Source organism: Oryzias melastigma, linkage group LG21, assembly GCF_002922805.2.
Source record: "Oryzias melastigma strain HK-1 linkage group LG21, ASM292280v2, whole genome shotgun sequence".
In the NCBI taxonomy this organism is placed as follows: domain Eukaryota; kingdom Metazoa; phylum Chordata; class Actinopteri; order Beloniformes; family Adrianichthyidae; genus Oryzias; species Oryzias melastigma.
Genome location: NC_050532.1, coordinates 16,751,428 through 16,770,756, shown reverse-complemented (window position 1 = coordinate 16,770,756; position 19,329 = coordinate 16,751,428). Strand labels below are relative to the sequence as shown.

Sequence of the window (19,329 nt, the reverse complement as noted above, 5' to 3'; positions counted from 1 at the left end):
TCTGTGCAACAAAACTATCATTATGATCTGTAAATGTATAGAAAAAAATGAGACAAACAAAATTCATTCAATTATTTATCCAGACTAAGAGAAAAATAAATATTTTAGATATCTAAAGCTTAAAACTGTGACTAAAAATAGGTAGAAGTGCAATTTTGGACGTTAAATATTATTAGACTTTTAGGTTTTTTTATTTTAGGTGTGGCTTCAGCTTTTAAAAGTTTCTCCTATCAGGAGTCACAGTTTTCAGTGGTTTTAGACAAATGCAACACAACGTATTTGATCCAGACACTGCTTTGAACAGCTTGTAGCGTTGCAATGAGCCATTTTGCAACACGGTTTGACTGCCTGACTGACAGTCCTTTTTGTTTTCCATGAGGACCCTGGTTTCTGTGATTACAAATAGTGTTAAATAATCTTTCCTCCCCTCTTGAGTGTAGTTACTAATGAATTTCTACTGATATGTTTTGTTCTCATGAAATTCTGCTTCATTGGTAAAGTTTCAAGCTTACAACTGGTAAAGTGGTTTGTTCAGATGCAGTACTTCCAGCCTATACAGTACTCAGTTCTTTAAAAAATATACGTTTTTATTTCTTCATTAGACTCAAAATATGAAAGTCTTCCATTTTTTTCCAACTTGCTTGGACTTCTTAGGCCTCTTATATGATAATGTCTTAGATATTCAGTTTTTTAACTGCCAACTTTCACTCTATTTGTATCAGACAGAACCAGAAATACAATAGTGACAATGTTTACGAGGGATATGCTTTCATTTTTGTTGTGAAATCTACCAAAGATGGACAATTCAAGTCCGTTCAGGACACCAGCAGCCTTTGCAACCAATCCCTAATTTCAGGTTTTGATTGGTCCAGGTTTGTACTATTATAGCATTTTTTTTCACAGTCCTGTTTTTTATTTTTGAGATATAAAAAATGGTTAACAAATTCTTAAAAGTTTCTTAAAGGTAGTCATATCTGTTATTTATCAAGGTGTTTCTTTCCAAAAAAATATTCTTCCAAAAGCAACGAGGCCCAAAACAGTTTCCTTTCAATTCAATTAAGATACTAAAACAAGCAGATATTTTGTATTATTTTAAAATGTTTGTACGTATTGTTGACCCTTTAGCCATAAGATTTATACACTTTTGTAAATTTTAATGATAAAGTAGTCACGAATGTGCCACACAAAATAAAATTAGTCAAAATATAATTGGAATTTATCTAATTTCTTCCATTTAAAGATATACAAGTAAATTTTAAGGGAGGGTACATTCTGCACAACTAGTTTCCCCCCACATCTTTTAATTTTAATCAGCATGTGCTATAGTTTCTATTACACAAAAACGCAACTCTTTTTTAATAAAAAGAAAAAATACAGACAACTTGGTATTAGGTACAGTACATCGGCATTTATTTCATGCAGTTTTCTGAGCTGATTTTATTCTCCCATAATAGCACTGTACACTGGATAATTCAGGAAACTGATAAGATTGGTTGATCAGAACGCTGTTCAAAAACAGAGGGGGCTGAGAAGTGAGAGTAACAAAGAAACAGATGTTCGATACACAGGAAGAGGCAACATGATCTCCACAGAAAGAGACGATTTCACAGAAATTCTGATGTTTTAACTGGTGTTTTTGATTAAAAATGAAAGGAAGGGATCACTGCAGAAGTACAGAAATTGTATTCACGTGTGCCCTCTAGGTTTTATTTTGTTTACCCCGCGGTGACGGTGTTCAGTCCTAACAGCCTATAGGAAGAAAAAGCTTTCAGGAACACATGACGTCGCTAACTACCTATAAATGCTTATTCAATACTTTAACTGCAATGATATATATATTTTAAACAATTTATGGTCCTCTTTAGTGTCATGTGATATGATGATGCTTTTGCTCTTCCATCCAAATACTGTCTACTTTCCAAATCAATTCCTTGTGCTTTTCTTTTTTCTTTTTTTAAATAATACTTCACAGGATGAATTTTGTTGGTTTTCTAAAGCTGCCTGAAATGAAACAGAAGTCCCAACCACTCATTCCTAATAAATTAATTCAACAATTATGTAGGCCAGCTACAAAAAAGAAAAAAAAATCAAAATAAATTAAAACCTCACAAAAAAAAGTACTTCACAGGATTTATGACAGTGTAATCGACAGTTTGATCAGTTTCCCCAGTCATTACATCACACATTTTTTTTTCATCTGAATGTAAACAAAAGAGAAGAATGTAGTGGGAGGCTTGATCAGTTTAGCAGCCTTTCCTAAGCGATGAAAGGTAATCCTTGCACCAGTTGCTGTTTTCGGGGCTTCAACTCAAACCTCCTCTTGTAGTGTACAATACTGATGCAAGAATTCCCTGTTCATTTTCAGAGCTGTGACACATTAGCAGAGGACGAAACAGGTCACATTACATTTACAGATGTTTATTTACAGAGTTAACACTGAGATGAGGTTGCTGAAAGACCATAAGCACCTTTGATGCTTGCCTCTGGCTTAGGTTCCTAACGCAAAGTCTCACGCTTCCGCACGGCTAAAAATATGACATCATTAGTGTTCGATTCAAACCCTGGATGACTAAATCTGTGACGAGGATGATGAATGAAGGCGTTTATATAAAATAAGGGTTAAAAAAATAGTTCTAAGAGATGCAGTATCCCTTTTTAGAAGACTTTCAGATGTGGAGAAAAAGGTAGTTTTTTATGATCTGGAGGAAATGAACCAAAACAGAACTCAAGGGTAAAAAAAAAAATAAGTGTGCAAATGTTGCCACCTAGTGGAGGATTTTTAGATTGTGCTTGGTTAGAAAGAATTTTGTTGCAAAAAAAAAAAAAACAAGTTTCTTGGGTTAAGCTGAGGTTCAACATATAAATTGACTTGTTTCTCTCCTCTTTCCACCAGGATTTGTGGAGCTGTGGAGGTGTCTAGCCCGCTAGACCTCTAAAATATTTTTTGGGCACACCCCCTTTGCTTTTACTTTATTGCTGTTCTATTTACTATACAAGAGGTGAATATTAACCATAAATGATGCATTGGTGAGCAAAAACGGTTAGAAATACAGTAAAGGAAGTAGTGCAAAAACGTCTCAAGCAAAAAGGGATGCTGCATCTGGATTGCAAACCTTCATTGTGGGTGTTTCTCAAGACAAGCTGCTCCTCAAGATTTCTTCAAATTCCCAAACAAGAAAAATATTCTGGGGCAGCAGAACCTGAGCACTGATCTACACGCTTGATGTGGGTATAAAGGGTTAGATTTGGGTTATGTGTAAGACTTTTTCTCTGCATGGTCCATATTATGTGCCACTCTAAGAACATTCCTTCATATTGGTCCAGCCCAGTTTCACAGTCTTTGAGCAATCCTGAGATGAGACTTGAAACTGTAAATGTTAAATGCTGCGGAAGGGGCTTAGTGCTCTCATATGCACGCACACACACAAACATACGCACACACACTGAGTTTCCTTCAATAACTCTGGCTTTGACATCCGGTTGCTGATGATGTGTTGTCTTGAGGAGAGGAATATTCTCTGTTTGATTTTCAGCTGTGTTGTTCGGGCAGCTCGTCCTCTTCATGCAGTCTTTGGGCAGCGTCTTGCATCTTTAGAGCTGCAGAAGCATGCGCGAGAGAGACCCCCGATGACATGGTTTAAGGATGAGGGACAAACTCCAATAGTCAGACAGGTTGTTCATGCTGGTGTTCACATTTTTTTTCTGCCCCCCATTGTTCTCCACATCAGCCACAGTGGGGACAGGAAGGAAGTGGAGGAGTCTCTGAGCCGTAAGCTCACAATCAAGCAGGATGACAAACTACAATAAGAGGGATTGCTTGTTCCTTGGAGATGAAGAGATGCTGCCAGATGAAGGCCTGCAGTGATGCTCCCTATCCGGAATCAGCCGTTGAAATGACACAACTCCTCACTCTTAATAGTTGTCTTCAGATACACAAGTGCTTCAACACATTCGCTTTCTCACCATGAATCATCCTCCAGTCTATTTCACACACAGTAAGCCCATACTTGGTTTCAAAATGTCAGTTTTTTCCTTATAAAGGTCCTGAATTTTCCTTCAAACTCAGACAAAAATAAATTAAGAACATTTAACTATCTGCTGTACATTTTCATTCAAAAGGGAATCCCTGCCATGAGTTGCCTGGATGCAGTGCTACACGAGCGGGAATGTGGTTAAATGAAGGGAAAGGTAGAGCTGGAGGGGTTAATATGGGGGGTTGCTATAGGGAGAGTTCTGCTTTTTTTTTGTTGTTGTCTTCTTATTGCTGTGTTTCCTGCAGAGCACTACGTTGGACATTGATGGCCTCCAGGCACAAACAGATGCGTCCTGCAGCGGGTTTCTTTACCAAGAGGAAGGAGCCCCGACTTTGTTGTTCCTAATGGTGGCATCAGAGCATTCTGCTTCTGAAGAATCACAGTCCGAGTCTCCAAACTGCAGCGGATTCTGAGGGGAAAACAGATCAGTTTAAATTCCTTAAAATGATAAATGTGTGTGAAATGGCAGCAAGTAAGACAATAAAAAGCACCTCTGCTCTATTTTGCTTTTTTTTCTCAGCTTGAGCTCATGGTTGATGAAATTGGGTTTTTAACATGTTCTTGTGGCTTTTTTTCTCCTAAACGAGGACATATATAAAGGAAATTAAGCTTAAAATTGCATTCTTAAGTATTTCTTTATTAAAATAGCTGTGAATCGAGAGCAGACAAAACACGTAACTGGAAAAAGCTTGTAGCAGGGCTACAACAGCAGGCCACAAATTCTGCTCCGCTCCATTTTGATGCATCTGTTGCAGACAAATAGATCCATCTTTGTTTTCCTCATCCGAGCTGACATCTTGCTCAAAACTGTACGAAAGGATAGCTAAAATATTCTTTGCCATTTTTGTTGCATCGATAATGCTAGGTTAAAGTACCCTATGACAATTTATTTAAAAAAAATGTTCCAAGTAGTGTTTTAATTAAGACAATGGAGTTCATAACCAAAAATCCCACAACCTAAATGTCTTAAAAAGTAATTTTTCATGTTGATCCAAACCCTTTATTTCCAAAATCCCCTCTGAGGGGAACTGAGCTGAGTAGCCAGTTCTTATACAGCATAATCATAATTTAAAAAAAAAAAAAAACACTGGGAATAATTTTACAATCGATCAAAAGATGACTGAAGCGAGACTTTAAAGGCTAAAGCATCATTCTTCACTGACCTCATAGCTGTGTTCATCAGAGCACAACTTCCCCAGCGAGATCTGTGTCTTCACCCGCCGGACGGCGCACTCCTTGTCAGACAGGCCGTCTGACTGGGTGGAGATGTCGATGGGAATGTCGGGAGTGTGCGACAGCAGCTCGTCCAGATGCTCCTCCTGACTGGCGCTCAGCTTCTCCAGGGGCCCGCTGTGCGAGTGGTCACTGGTGTTTCCCTCTTCCCCGTCTGACACAGACAGGTTCTCTGAACTGAAGGTGGAGTAGGACTTGAAGCTGCTCATGCAGCGATGAGTTCTGCCGCAAAGGTAGAGTAGGTTTTAACTTCATTGAATTATGTCCAATATGTTCTTGTTTTAATATGGACAAATGAATATTTAGAAAACGAAACAATTCTCTGACTTTTACCTTTGCCTCCTTGGATATTCAACTTCACTATCCACCTCTCCTTCTTCCTCCTCAGATGACTCATCTGCACCCTGGAAGAGCAGCAGAAAAAGCTATAAATGCACAAAACATTTTCCATTCAATAGAGCATCAGGTTTGAAGTTGTCCTCACCTTCCTGAGTGGCCTGAGGGTCCGGGGAAGCGCAGAGGGCAGAGCCAGAGTGGGCTGAACTGGGTTCTGAGGTTCAGCATTCTTTGCATCCTCTCCATCTAAGACGTTGTCTTTGTTGCCTAAGGAAGGTTTGGTGCTTTCTTGGGTGTTGAGAAGAGAGTAGTGCGGCAGCTCGGGCTGATTTAGTGTGGGCGGGGTCTCCTGACAGTGCAGGCAGCCAGGGAAAGGATGGGCCTGGCAGCAGGGACATAGAGAACCAGCTCCAGCCCCTGTTACGGGATTGGAGCCGGTGGATGAAGTCCGCTGCCGCGTGTCTGCATCCATAGCAGTGGAAATGAGGTCGGGGCTGGAGCCGGAAACGCGCCGCTGCAGGTGGTCGGTCTGGGGGCTGCGGAGGGCAGCGGCGGGGCCAAAGTAGCGCAAGTTGTTGGCACAGTTGACAACAGCCTCTTCCCGGCCTTTCAGGGGGAGAAACTGGCCTTCGTTGGGTGGGTGGTGGTGATGGTGGTGGTGATGGTGGAAGGGTTGGTCCTGTAAGGACTGGGTGTCCTCGGAGGCTCCAGCAGCGGGTTTCAGGATGGCGGGGAACTCGCTGTGGCTTCCTTTGCTGTTCGCACGGCGGTGGCGAGGCTTGCTTCTGTAGCGGGTTTTACCAGGGGGGGTGGAGACTTTTGGACTGGCTGAAAGCGGAGAGGGGGCGGGAAGAGGGTCCAGACTGGGGATGACATCAGAGCGCAGCAGGTCTGGTCTGTGAGGAAAGACATTTAACAATATAAATGATATTGTTCAAACTACTGGAACTTTAATTTACGAGGTGAAGCCTCAGGGCACAAAGAGAAACACAGAAACAATGAAAAGAGACGAGTCTTCAGTACAACAGCCCACCGCTAAAGTGAAACTAATACTGATGGTTACATGACATTAACTTCCAAAAAGAAAAGGAATTCTCCTAATTTTTAAAGCCCCAATCATCTCTTGTGCTATTGTAAAAACGTTCTCGGTAGTGCTGGGCGATATTAAATTATATATCATGATATAGATTATTTTATACCATAATACCGATATATATCGTGATACTTCACAATAAAGTATATTTTCAGTTATTCTCTTAAAATAATTGACAAAAATCTCATTACTTAATTTTCTTTGACTTTATTTTTTTCAAGTAACGTGCTACAAATGAGAAACATTTTTAAACAATTTCCAGTTTATTAGTAGGATTAGTAGGACCACACGATTTACATCTTGATATCGCCCAGCACTAGTTCCCGGTGGTGATTTTGATTATCCCATTTTTAGCCAAAAATCTGTCATTTTCTAGGACATCATTTCCTCATAAGTTCATCAAAAATTAGCCTTTCAGCACATTTTCTACGTCACAAAGCTCTTTTCCAAACTGAATTTTCTGTCTCATCCTGATTCACAACAATTTGAATGAAGAAATACTATCAAATTCAATTTTAAGCTTAATTTTCATGAGCATCATGAGAAAACTTCCACAAGAATATGTTAAAAACACCAAAAAATGCCATTTTAATTTGAGCAAGTCTTTATGCATTCCTATAGGTTTTGTAACTGAAGCATTAATACATTAAGGCCTAAAAAATTTATTCCTTTACGTTTTTACTAAACATTTCTGCTGTTTTTTTTTTTCCTATTTGGGTTAAGATTCTACATTTATACCTGTAACCGCCATTAAGCCAAGGCATTAAAAAAAGTTCCTATGCTAACCAATGAATCATAACTAAACTGTATTTAATTATACTAATTTCTGGTTTTAAAGATAAAAAAAAAAATATTGTAATAAGTTGAAAAGACGCACACACCTTTTGGTGCTTGGCATTCCAGGTTTGTGTGAGATGCTGCCTTTTTTCTTGATGAGCTTCTCAACAGCGTTGGACCTGACGATGGGTCGGACAAGATGGCGTTTGTAGGTCCCGGGATATTTCTTCTCGACTGCTTGTTCTCTTCTAAAAGCATTAGAAAATAATGGTGAGTGCTAAGTGTAAATCAAGCCAAAGGCCAGTCGGTAAAACCTCAAATTAATAGGAAATTGTACAAACACATGATTCATAAGGAAGAAGGAATCATAACCATAATTCAACAGATTTAGAATCGGAATTTTTAATTAAGTCTAAACATTTTAGGACTTAAAAACTGTTTAACTGTTAAAGCTTTCAGGAGGAAATTCTGGTCATTAGCAGCAATTTATGAGGAAATAAGCAAGATGAAAAACAAAGTAAAGCTGAACTACATACTTCATCAGTTCCTTCTCTCGAACTTCCAGCTGCAACATGATGGCACTGAGCTCCATGTAGAGGTTGTTGGCTCTCTCCAGCTTCCTCTCGTAGTGTTCCCGTATGTCCAGTGCGTGTCTGCGGGAAACCAAAAAAAAAAAAAAAGGAAGATCTTTGTTAGAAGCCTAACAATCGTGTTTCTGCATCACTTCCTTTATCTTTTCCATCCCTCCTCACACACCTGAGTTCATCTCTCCTGCGTCGGATCAGCTCCTCGTCCAGCCTGTGAATGCACGTGCCTTCACTTTTGATTTTTTCAAAGTGCTTCTTCACTTCCTCCCGCCATTCCGCCTGTAATACATGTGTGCGCAGGTATTGTTGAGAAGGATTGTGACGACCCGTGACTCACACAGGTAAAGTAAGCTTATCTGCTTCTCTCAGACCTGAGACTTGAAGTAGGTTTCCTGAGGAGTTCCAAGAATATCAGCAGAGGCAATGTCCAGATGCAGCAGAATCTGCCTAAAGGAAGGCCTGTTTCTGGGCTTGCCTTGCCTGGAGTTCAAGTAAACAAAAAAAAAAGAAAAAAATCAGAAACTTCACAAAGTACATCATGAAACTTACTTCATGTAGGAGTAACCTGACCATGTTTGCTTCATGAGGATTTTAAACCCATCAGGGCAGGTGGAAGGAACAGGGAGGTGCAGGCTGTTGCTGCCAACCCCCCAAATGATGGCAGAGGAGTCTACATCTTTGTAAGGAATCTCTCCTGTAAGCAGCTCCCATAATACAACCCCAAACGACCTACAACACAACAACAACAACAGGCCTCAGTCTGTTTTCTCCATTTAAAATGATACCAATCACATTCTAAAGATCAACAACCAGTCAGAATGCAGAATAAAGTGCAGAATACGTTAAAAAAAACAATGCAAAAACAAAAATCTGCCATGATATAGTGAGGGAGAACATTGTACACACAATGTTTTCCAGAGGGAAATACTCACCAGATGTCTACTTTTTCAGAGACAGGCTCATTTCTTATCACTTCTGGGGCCATCCACGCCACTGTGCCCGCAAATGACATCTTTGTACTTTTGTCACTGAGCTCTTTGGAGGTTCCGAAGTCAGAAATCTTCACAGTGTCGGTCTGGGTGACCAAAACACTAAAACATACCATGAAAACACTAATAAGTATTTAGGCAAATGAGTCCAATTAAAAAACAACAAAAAAGGCAGTTAAAGGCTTATAGGATGAGAGGATTAACTGTAAACACTTGAAAATAAATACACATTAAAGCTGCTTATTTGAAAAATGTGTGTGTGTCTGTCCTTGTAACATAGTCTGCTAATTTGAACTGAAGCTCATCTCCAAATACCCTCCTTCGCCTTCCAGCACATTCAGCCCTCTATCATTCTGCTGACTAATACTGTGTTTAGCAATGCCGCTGCAGCATGTTGATATTGATTAGAGGGGCAGCGCTATAGACTGCAGAGGGCGGGACAGGAACAGAGAGATGAGGCGGAGAACTCTGCTCTTCTACTAAGACGACTGGATTTTATGAAGTCTTAGGGTGGCATTTTAGCTAATGTCGCAGCTGAGAGGAGGATTTGTGCTGCTGCTGCAAACAAAGCTGCCAAGATGTTTCACTTAGCTTTACGGTTCTGCTTTAAGTAGTGTGATTGTAACAGCAGAAAAGCATTCTCTTAATAAATTAGGGAGAAACGTTCTTCCTATTCAGCTGAATTGAAATTGTAGAACTTCTTCATGAATATAATGGATGAATGTGGACATCTGTCAGCTAAACTGGGACTCACTTGGGAGACTTGAGATCTCTGTGGATGATCTTGTGCAAGTGTAGGTAGTTCATGCCGCTGGCAATGCCTGTAGCCCAGTCAACCAACAACCTGGGGGTCACTTTCCGTCCCGCTCTCAGAACTTCATAAAGCTGACCCTGGGCACAGTACTCCATGATGATGCAGTAACAAGGCGCCTGAGTGCACACACCCCTAGGACACGAGAAAGAACAAAGCTGACACACCGAGACCCGAGCAGAGCAGAGCAAACCAGCATCTCGCTTATAGACTTACTTGAAGCTGATGATGTTGGGATGCTTAAGTTTTCGCAGGTGTTTAATGTCTGTTTCTTTCTGCTCGCGCACCTTTTTGATGGCAACTTCTTCAGAGCGGAACTTGCCCAGAAAGACGGCTCCCTGTGCACCGCTGCCCAGCCACTGGAGCTCCGAAATCTCCTCAAACGGGACCTCCCACATGTCTGCAATCGGATTAATCACAATTGTTGACTAGTGTTATTTGTTTTAATGTCATCTCTAGTATCAAACTCATCTGTTTTAACAACAGAAAAAATGACATTTCAAAGACTTTGTTTTCTTTTTCCTTTTAGTTCAAACACAGAGCTGCAGGTATGCAACATTTAACCAACAGCACTTGTATTACAGGTTGAAAAATAATCTCTCTTTCTGGTCAGTCACATCCTACTTTATCCCTGTTAAGTGGTTATGGAAGAAGCACAGTACTGTTTCAGTTCTGTCCCCACTCCATGGCTGACCACAGCCTCTACTCTGTCTGACCTCCATTCATTTCCTGGAGCGTGCGTGTCTGGCCTGCCTGGGCGGCCCAGCAGCAAGGTGAGTGTACCTTTGATGTGACCTCAATTTAAGCTGACATCTGTGCAGCCTCACTCACAGTACAAAAAAATGTGCTGAAGCTACTAAGATTAAAGCTTACGATTAGATTAGAGGAAAGTGGAGAGAATCTTTAGTCTAAGAAATTTTCCCTAAAGAGGAAAGTATTAAACCAGCACAATAATAAACAATGAAACCAGAGCTAACCTTGTTGTTGCAGTTTGTATTCTGTAGAGTACGTCTTTCCTATAATGTTCCAGACCGGCCGAAGACAGCCAAACAAACCCTCCAGGAAGCCTCCTGACCCGGGCCCTGCTCTGTGAAAGTGCAGCTTGATGTCATCGGGGTGGTGCGGATGACCCGGTCGACCCTCCCCGCTGTGGTCCACGGGACACTCGCCCTCTCCCGTTTGCTCCTCGGTGCCATGGCCACACCCACTGTGCTCGCAGGACCCCGGCGACACCACCTCCTCGTGATCATGCTCCTGCAGCTGGAGTACACTGTTGTCGAAGTGCCCGCCCTCACTGCGTGTTGAGTCTACGCTCAGAGGCATGTTTCCTGGGCTGATGCCCCCCAAGACAGAGTCCTCATCCTGACCGGGAATCTGCAGGGGAACGGACAGCTGCGTCGGTGGGGCGAGGTCAGTGATGATTTGAGGAGATAAGTTAGACAGCGGGGCCTGAGGAGGTTGGGGCTGAATGCTGGGTGAATTGGACTTCTTTGTGGCGTCTCCAACCACCGTGAGCTTAAGCTCTTCCTTCAGCTTTCCCACCAACAGACTGGGGCAGGAAGTCCATGATAGCACCTCTGGGGAGCTGCCCATGGTGTCACGCATGTGTCTGGACTGCCCAGTGGAGGTTGCTGGGACGCGTCCTAACGCACTGGCTCGTCTGAGTGCTGGAGATCACCTGCAGAAAGTTGAGAAGAAAGGGGGAGATTTAGCTGGATACGACATCTCTAAATATTATGCAATATTTAAATGAACTTGGATTTTATTGTATTAAATAAATGAATCTATAATTAAGCAAAATTTCACTTAAAATTTAATAATGAATTTGTTATCTCTTCTGATAACACATCAACAACAAGACCCAGATATTTCTCCAAAACACAATCCTTTCATTTCCTCTCCCAGATTAGGGATTAGCAAAGATTATATTTAAAGTTATTTTCCCAAGCCAAGTGGTGCAAACATTGCAGGACAGATGAGGCTTTGGGTCACTACATAAGAGAGTTATTGGCAATGCAGGGTACCCAGCATCCAATTCCTGGAAACTTATGGAAAATCAGTAGGACTGAACCTAACATCCTCATCTGGTTAACGACCCCTCTGTCTCAAAAATTGACGTCTTGGGTGTCTCAAACTTGTCGTTTTTTGACGTGCTGGGTCCGCAACACTCGGGACGTGGACCCTCGGTGGGCTGGTCCTCAGGGCGGATCCAGTACAGTACTAAAATCCACTACCGGTACCATAACCCTTACCAGACACTGAATGTGGTACCGGACCCGAGAAGTTACCAGATGTGGTACCAGGCACGAACCAGGCCTAGATGCGGTACCGGATTCAAACCTGTACCAGGTTAGGTTTCCGGTTCTGGGGTAGAGTACCCGTCCCGGTACTGGACCAGTTCTGGTTCACAGCCCAGAGGTTGGGGACCCATGATTTAATGGGAACAACCAGTACGTCAAAATACAAGAAGTTGGGGACACTCAAAATGTCAATTTTTGATGTAGAGGGGTCCTTAACCAAATGTCAATATTGGGATATTGGGAGTGAGAACGTGTTGTCTGAACCACACATCTGCAAACATGTACCATCAAGGTTCTTTCTTTCTTTTTTTTTTTTAAATCATCATTAAAATGGGATTAAAGTTTGTATTGTTCTCTAGGACTAAAGAAAGCAGGACATTTGACACACTCGCACTTTTCCCTTCATGACCAGGAGTCCTGGTCGGTAACAAGCAGCAGACATTCAACTGTCTTTTTGAGCCCACAGAGCAAAAACAAAAATCTTAAAAAATTCATCTAAAAGAAAAAAAATCTAAAAAGTATTTTGAAATACTGAGATATATTGGGATAAACCATGACTTTTAAGATGATCTTTAAATTTTAAACTAAAATCTTCAAACTTTTATTAGACACACTGATATAGTTTAAGATTTCATATGTTTTCCTAGAAATGTGCTCAATTTTGAGTTTAAAAGTAGTAATTACCATCACTTTTTTGCCTTTGTTATCTGTTTAGTTACATTACAAGAAAAGAAGGCACAACTTCAACTGTGGGAAGTCAGCAGAAAACACTGGAAATCACAGATCAAAGTCCTCAGGTGGAGAGACAGAGCTGAGCTGGCTCAGTGATACGTGGAGGGTTCATAGGAATGATGACACTTGTGTGTCCCCATAAAATACACTTGGTTTATGGTGCTCGCTTTATAAAGCAGAGGGAATAAACAGGACATTCTTCCTCTTGCTTTGTCAAAGTCAACCCAAAACCCTCTTATCCAGATGTGGCTGGGAAAAAAACTTCAACATCCAGACATGTTTTTTTAGCTTTTTTTTTGGACTGTCCGACTCCTGGTGGGATTCAAACTGCAATCTATGCATCCAAAGCTGCTTACATGTTTGTATAAATGCATGTACTGTATCGGTGTGTATCCACTGGGGGTAACCTGAGCGCTGTGAGAGTATGGCAGCTGCCAGGAGCTCATCTATAATGCAAGCCTGTCTCAAAGCAGGCTGCTGAGAGTGCAGGGGAAGGAGAGAATGCACTCTCAGGTATCCAATAAATCCGTCCCTTCCAAATCAGAGACAAACGAGCTGTGCGAGTGGAGCCCAACTCTGTAATTCCACCTCGCAGACTTTTCTCAGAGCTGGGCTTCAGATGAGGACAGAAGTGTATGGATTCGGTGGCTTTGACAGAAAACTCTGCAGAAAAGCCAGGACGAGTAATTGTAGCTAAATAAAAACTGAATAATGACCCAAGAAGGAATCAGAAGGTCATCTTGTTCAAGCGTTATTCTGTCATTAGGAATCGGAAAGAGACTTGTTGCTCTAATTCATCAATATCTAATGGAAGATCTCTTTGTGCTCTGAGTCCATGAATAATGTCTGCGCCTGATCGAGATGGGCCAAAGGTTTCATTTACATAGCTGTTTAGTTACAGGACTTTCCGAAAGACATCACTGAGGACAAGAGCATAACGACCAACTGTCTGATCTTGGGTCTGATGAGTGCGGATGTGGTTCAGAGGAGGACACAATGCAAATATGAAGCAGAACGAATAATGTGGAGAAAGAGAGTGACAGGCAGAGGGAGAAATTATTAGGAGCTGATCCTTTAATCCTCCCACAAGGCTCTAGAGACATGCTTGTACAAACACAGAGACAATCCTACTGTTCTCCTCTTCTTCACGTCTCCATTCATTCCTACAGTTCTTAAGTTGGCCCAAGAGTCAGTAACGTGTCATTGTCAGGTGGAGATTTTTCATTCCTAAAGCCATGGAGCAGCCCAGAACGATTTTCCCGCATTAGTTATTGTATCACTTCATGTGTGAGAGTATTACCAGCAGCTGGTGATGGGGGGTGGAGCATAGGTTTAGGGAACACATGCATACATAAACACGTGCCCAGGGCGTTGTCTGGCAAGATAAAATAATCCCACTACTCCCAACAGTCCGCTGGGAAGGGACTCCGAGTGAACCAGAATGGCTGTTAATAAACGGCAGCTGAGTACTCCACTAGATATTAATGTGCGACTGAAGATTTCTGACCCACAACTCCACAACAGCAGCGTCATCTGTCTCCATCACTCTGCTCCTCATTAGAAGAGAGCCCCTGCAGGGACCCACAAGGGGAACCTCCTTTCAGGTGACAGCTGCACCTCCAACAAAGGACCAATTTAGCCTCCGTCCCACCTCATCCTGCACACGTTACCATGTCAACACAGCATCCATCCTGACCTTATGCTAGCAGTCAACTGTGAAGACGCCAAAAGGCTGAAGGCTTCTGCCTCACTTACAAAGGCTGTCACACATAGCAGCTCTGTATGGATTACACCAATAGTATATTCATTGCTGATTTAATAAAACCGATTGTTGTCTTAAATTTAACTTTAATGAAATACATACTGTGTCCAGTACCCTAACAGCATTGACTGTTGTAAGTCAGACAAAAATTGTTTTTCTGTGGAAATAAATACCTGGACCAGAATTCTCCCATCTCCTCATGACCTCCTTTCCTGAATCGAGCAAAATGAGGGGAAAGAAACGACAAGGGCAGAGCTGGTCCCCACTAGATCGTCCTTGTTTTTCTGTGACATAACAGAAGAGCTGAACTCTGATATCTAAATCTGTTTACCTAACCCGTGCAGACTATGGACTTTCAGGAGCAACCTTCACTGCGTTTGGTGAACGTCTGAGTTTAAACCAATAGAAATTTAGAAGCACAAGTGTTTACCGAGAAATTCCAAAAAATGTGGTTGCGCAAATGGGGTCGCCCGATTTCCCGTTGACTGTTGGATGTGGGTTAATGTTTGAGTGAGATTTTCTTCTCAGCCATAGCTGTGAGTCCTGCCTGAGGGACGCTGTCCTCAAAGTAATCATCTGTTTCCTTGGTGGTTGGTGTGGGTTGAAGTTTTGCCACCACATTCACAAATCTCCTTGAGATGTTTGTTAAATCCTTCTTCGCTCACTTTCTGACTCCCTGTGGTCACTCACCTGAGGGGGCCTGAAATTCCCAAAGAGGCTAAAACCGAAAGCAGGCCACAGAGCATAAGCTCTGCCTGCTTTCCTGCTGATGGAAGATGCATTGAAGCAAAGGGAAGTCTGAAGTTGGAAACACAGGAAAGTGAACTTTGAAGATGAAAGGGTCGCTTCAAGGATAAAGACAGCTTGTCTAGTATGATCAACAATCCATGTTTTATTTTTAAATATTGAGAAGTTTAACCCATACACAGAAAAACAGTCATTGACTGTATATGAGCACTGGGCAGAGTGAGTGTGACCTCACCCAAATATAATGGATTCCTTCCAAATTAAGTAAATTCAGTAACCATTTTTTTGTGGTACAGACATTGCTGCGTTGAAGCCAGAAATCATCAGGATGCAGTGATTGGTCTAAGTCGGTCAGTCATCGTTTTTATAGCCTCGTTTCCACTGAGCGGTAGGTCCGATAAGGAGTGGTACGGTACGGTCCAGTCAATTCTGGCGAGTGTTTCCACTTAGATAGGCCTCGCTTTCACTGAGCAGTTTATTTCAGAGCGCATGTGTGGTGTAGACTGCTAGCGTGTCACTGTAGTGTGATGATTAGAAAAGCAACAACAATGGAGCTCATCTAGCAGCTCGTTTTTTCTTGTTTTACTTCTGGTACATTGTGTGTAAGAGGAATTCAATGTTATTCAATGTTATCTGTTCCACTTTTCAATGGACCTACAACCAATTTGTGGCAGTAGGCCACAAACAGGACACACAAACCTGATGTTGCATGTGCATCCATACGTTGCTATGAGCAGCTCACACAAAACTCCACCAAACCCCCAGAAATGAAAAAAGAATAAATCTCTACTAATAAACCAAACAAGATCCATCAGGTAGGATGATAAATTCAAAGATAGTGAGGCCAAAGAGATAGCAGAGCAACAGACATGAGCACAGGAAAAAGGTCAGATTAGAAAGGCAGAGGACTCAATGCAGGCTGGTGCACGAGGCCATGTGGGCAGCTTGCAAAAGAAAAAAATGCAGCTAAAGCTAGCAGAAAATAAAAAAAAAACTTCATAAAAAAAAAAGGCTCCAAAGGGAAAGACTCCCAAAGCGACAACAAAGGACACAAGAGGGGCCGGTACGATGTGAACTGGGCCCGTCTGCCCTGCACAACCACTCACTCACACAAACACTCACAGAAATCATGGTGCACTGGAACAGCTACTGCCACAACAATCCCCCTTGTGCTCTTTTAATGGCAACGGCTTGGCTCGACCGGCAACAATGAGGAGAGACGGGCTAACATGCATGCTGAGAGAGCCTGGCTGTGACTGACACTCTCTTTTAGTGGCCGGAATATGAAAACACGCTAAACTAAAGAGCAAACGGCCGTTCAATATAAAGACATTTGGACACGTGCTCTTTCTTCTCTTCAAAGTCAGACGACCACAGCAGAGCAAAGAAATCAATACACATTAGTGCTAGCTAATGTTCACCACTGGAATTATGCTATCCCTGCTTGATCTTAAAAGAAACCCAACATCTGAGAGCTAAATCCAAACCATTAGATAAAGATAGACACTGGGGAGACACTTATGAGTGAGGGGTTTGCTGTTTCTTTTTTTTTTAAACACTATAGAAAAAAATAAAAAAGATCATAGTGATGCTCCACCCTTTCTCTCCCCCTCTCGTGTAAAGCTGCTGAATATTCATCCTGTGCTGTTACATAAACATGCTTAATAGCTGAGGACAGAGGTGGGCCTGCTCTGCACTCTCCTGCTGCTGTTTTTATCTATAGATGGAGATACAAAAAAAAGGATAAAAGGATGATGACGCTGACAGGAAGTTAAAAAAATCTAGAGATGGTTTCATTAGGAAAAACAGGGTAAAAACAACAACAAAAAGAGAACGTGAATGAAGTGGCAGCGTGTTTGTGTATGTATAAATATGAAACAGCCCAGGGCTCAACACAAGACACGTGTGTCCCAGAAAAGCTTTTTTTTTTTATCCCTGCCAGCATCAAACGACTGGGTGCGTTTGGTTCTTTGAACTGAATAAATGAAGTCGTGGAGGTGTGTCTGTGTGTTTGGGGAGGGGGAGGTGATGCCGTCTCCTACATCTCCACCTGTCCTTCAGAGGGCACCGAAAAGTACTGCATCAAAAAGCAGCGTCACAGCTGAGCCGAAAATAGCTCCCGCACGCACACACACACACCGACGCACGACACACTCATGCAGCACTGCTGCCGAACAAACACCGACACCCGATCCACATTGCAAGCAGCGCCGATGCATGCGCCACACAATGAGCACTTGAAGACATGTCAGGTGTAATGAAAGATTAACAGCCAATCACTGGAGGCTAATCGCAAAGAGGAGAAGCAGAGGTGTCTCCACATCCCTCTGGAAAAGGAGAGGCAGGCTACTCACAGCTCAAAGTCATGGTCCTTTCAGCTCTGCCACGCCGACTGGAGAAAAATAGGAGACGATGGCTGGACTGACGGTCGGGATGCAAGAAAATAAAGTGGCACGAAAAGAAGTGGGGAGGGGGGGACAGAAATTCCTCTGATTCCTGCAGCACCTGGGCTTGTGAGTGAGTGAGTGGGCGGCATGTATTGTCAGTGGGCTTGTTGAGGACCTGCTCACGTCACACTTTTCATGAATGGAGGTGTCTGACGCGGTGGGGAAGCGGCTCAAAGAGCAGGGAGGAAGGGAGCGCTGGGGGCGGAGCTTTCCGAGCAGACTTAAGGGGGGGAGGGAGGAAAAGGGAGAGATGAAGAGGAACGAAGGGGGTGGGTGGGGTGTATTTCAAAGCAGCACCAGCTGGGAAGAGCAGGTTATGCTGTGATGGCGTCTCTGTAAGTAGGACAGGCTGTTTCTGGACAAGAGAAAATCCCTTTGTACCAAGTCAGTAATCAGTTCTGCCCATGCCAATTGTGACAGAGGGATGCATCCTGCAGGAGCAACGTTTGTGGGAGCGCGCTTTCAAACACTGCCCACATTTGAAAGCATTTAGCTTTGTAGTCACGTGCAGAGGCGCAACAATATGCCCGTGCATCCTGAGCGCTAAATGAGCCAGTGCTCATTTAGTACAAAAACAAAACAGAAAAAGGCAGCGACAGAATGTCAGATGAGCTGTTCTTTGCTCTGCATTTAAGGTCATCCAGTGCCCTCAAAAATCACAGTCAACATTTTATTTTAGTCATCTGCTCTCCAATGAGTGTCCCGCACGTATGATCTTATTTATTTGTCCATACTGACCTGTTAGCAGGTTTATGAGCATCTCAGAAGTCTGGAATTAGCTCTCCGTCTTAATCTGTTGTCATTTCTCACCTGCAGACAAACACAGAGCAGGGAAAGAGTTCATATTAAACAGAGGAATCACAGACATTGATAGCTCTGATTTGTTCTTGATTAAAGCAAAAATAAAGCATGAAAAACATACGAAAGTGGTAGTTGTGTAGATTAACTCTGAGTGGGGAGATAATTCAAAAAGGACTAATTGAGAGGGAGGCTTGTTGATGAAAAGAAGATCTCAGGGAACAGATGCTTTCCCCTCCAGTGCTCTGGTTTCATGTCCAAACCTCAGGGGAAGGCATTGATGAGGTGGGGGGACAGGAGGCCAAGTGAGGCACGAAGAGCACGCAGACGGGGGGTTGGGATTTTTAAAAGCCCATTGTCCGATTTCTGTCCTCAAGCCACACCCGAACACGGAGACCCTGCCAGAGGAGGGGGGCTGAAATCCTGGGACGAGGTAGTGGAAGAAGATAATTATAACGATAAACAGAAACTCTTGAAGAAGATTTTTTATGAAACAGGTATAATATGAGATAGTTGACAGTGAGCTACATCTTTAAGCTACATTTGATACCCAAATATGAAAAAGTATGTACATGTTTTGTTTAGAAACTAGGGGTGTGGTTTGGTAAGAGTTTGGCGATATTGTGATACATGTCTCACGATATGATACGTAGCACGATATGTCTCACAACTGTACCAAAACA

At 42.5% G+C, this 19,329-nt stretch overlaps 1 protein-coding gene across 2 annotated transcripts in view; it reads right to left on the bottom strand.

Annotated features, from left to right (window-relative positions):
* Positions 1–1,388: 1,388 nt before the first annotated feature.
* Positions 1,389–19,329, bottom strand: part of si:ch211-45c16.2 (mitogen-activated protein kinase kinase kinase 13) — a 29,247-nt gene continuing 11,306 nt past the window's right edge. The window contains exons 2-15 of one of the 2 annotated variants that reach the window (XM_024286557.2): positions 18,587–18,658; positions 10,838–11,538; positions 10,077–10,260; positions 9,804–9,995; positions 8,993–9,151; positions 8,631–8,789; positions 8,432–8,540; positions 8,230–8,339; positions 8,010–8,126; positions 7,578–7,721; positions 5,752–6,499; positions 5,601–5,671; positions 5,198–5,489; positions 1,389–4,443 (exon numbers count right to left, since the gene is read on the bottom strand). In XM_024286557.2, coding sequence (XP_024142325.1) covers positions 4,342–4,443; positions 5,198–5,489; positions 5,601–5,671; positions 5,752–6,499; positions 7,578–7,721; positions 8,010–8,126; positions 8,230–8,339; positions 8,432–8,540; positions 8,631–8,789; positions 8,993–9,151; positions 9,804–9,995; positions 10,077–10,260; positions 10,838–11,465 — 3,015 coding nt within the window. In that variant the 5' untranslated portion in view covers positions 11,466–11,538; positions 18,587–18,658 and the 3' untranslated portion in view covers positions 1,389–4,341. Of the gene's footprint in view, positions 4,444–5,197; positions 5,490–5,600; positions 5,672–5,751; positions 6,500–7,577; positions 7,722–8,009; positions 8,127–8,229; positions 8,340–8,431; positions 8,541–8,630; positions 8,790–8,992; positions 9,152–9,803; positions 9,996–10,076; positions 10,261–10,837; positions 11,539–17,755; positions 17,934–18,586; positions 18,659–19,329 lie in introns of those variants that run through there. The other variant, XM_024286558.2, reaches the window with a different exon arrangement.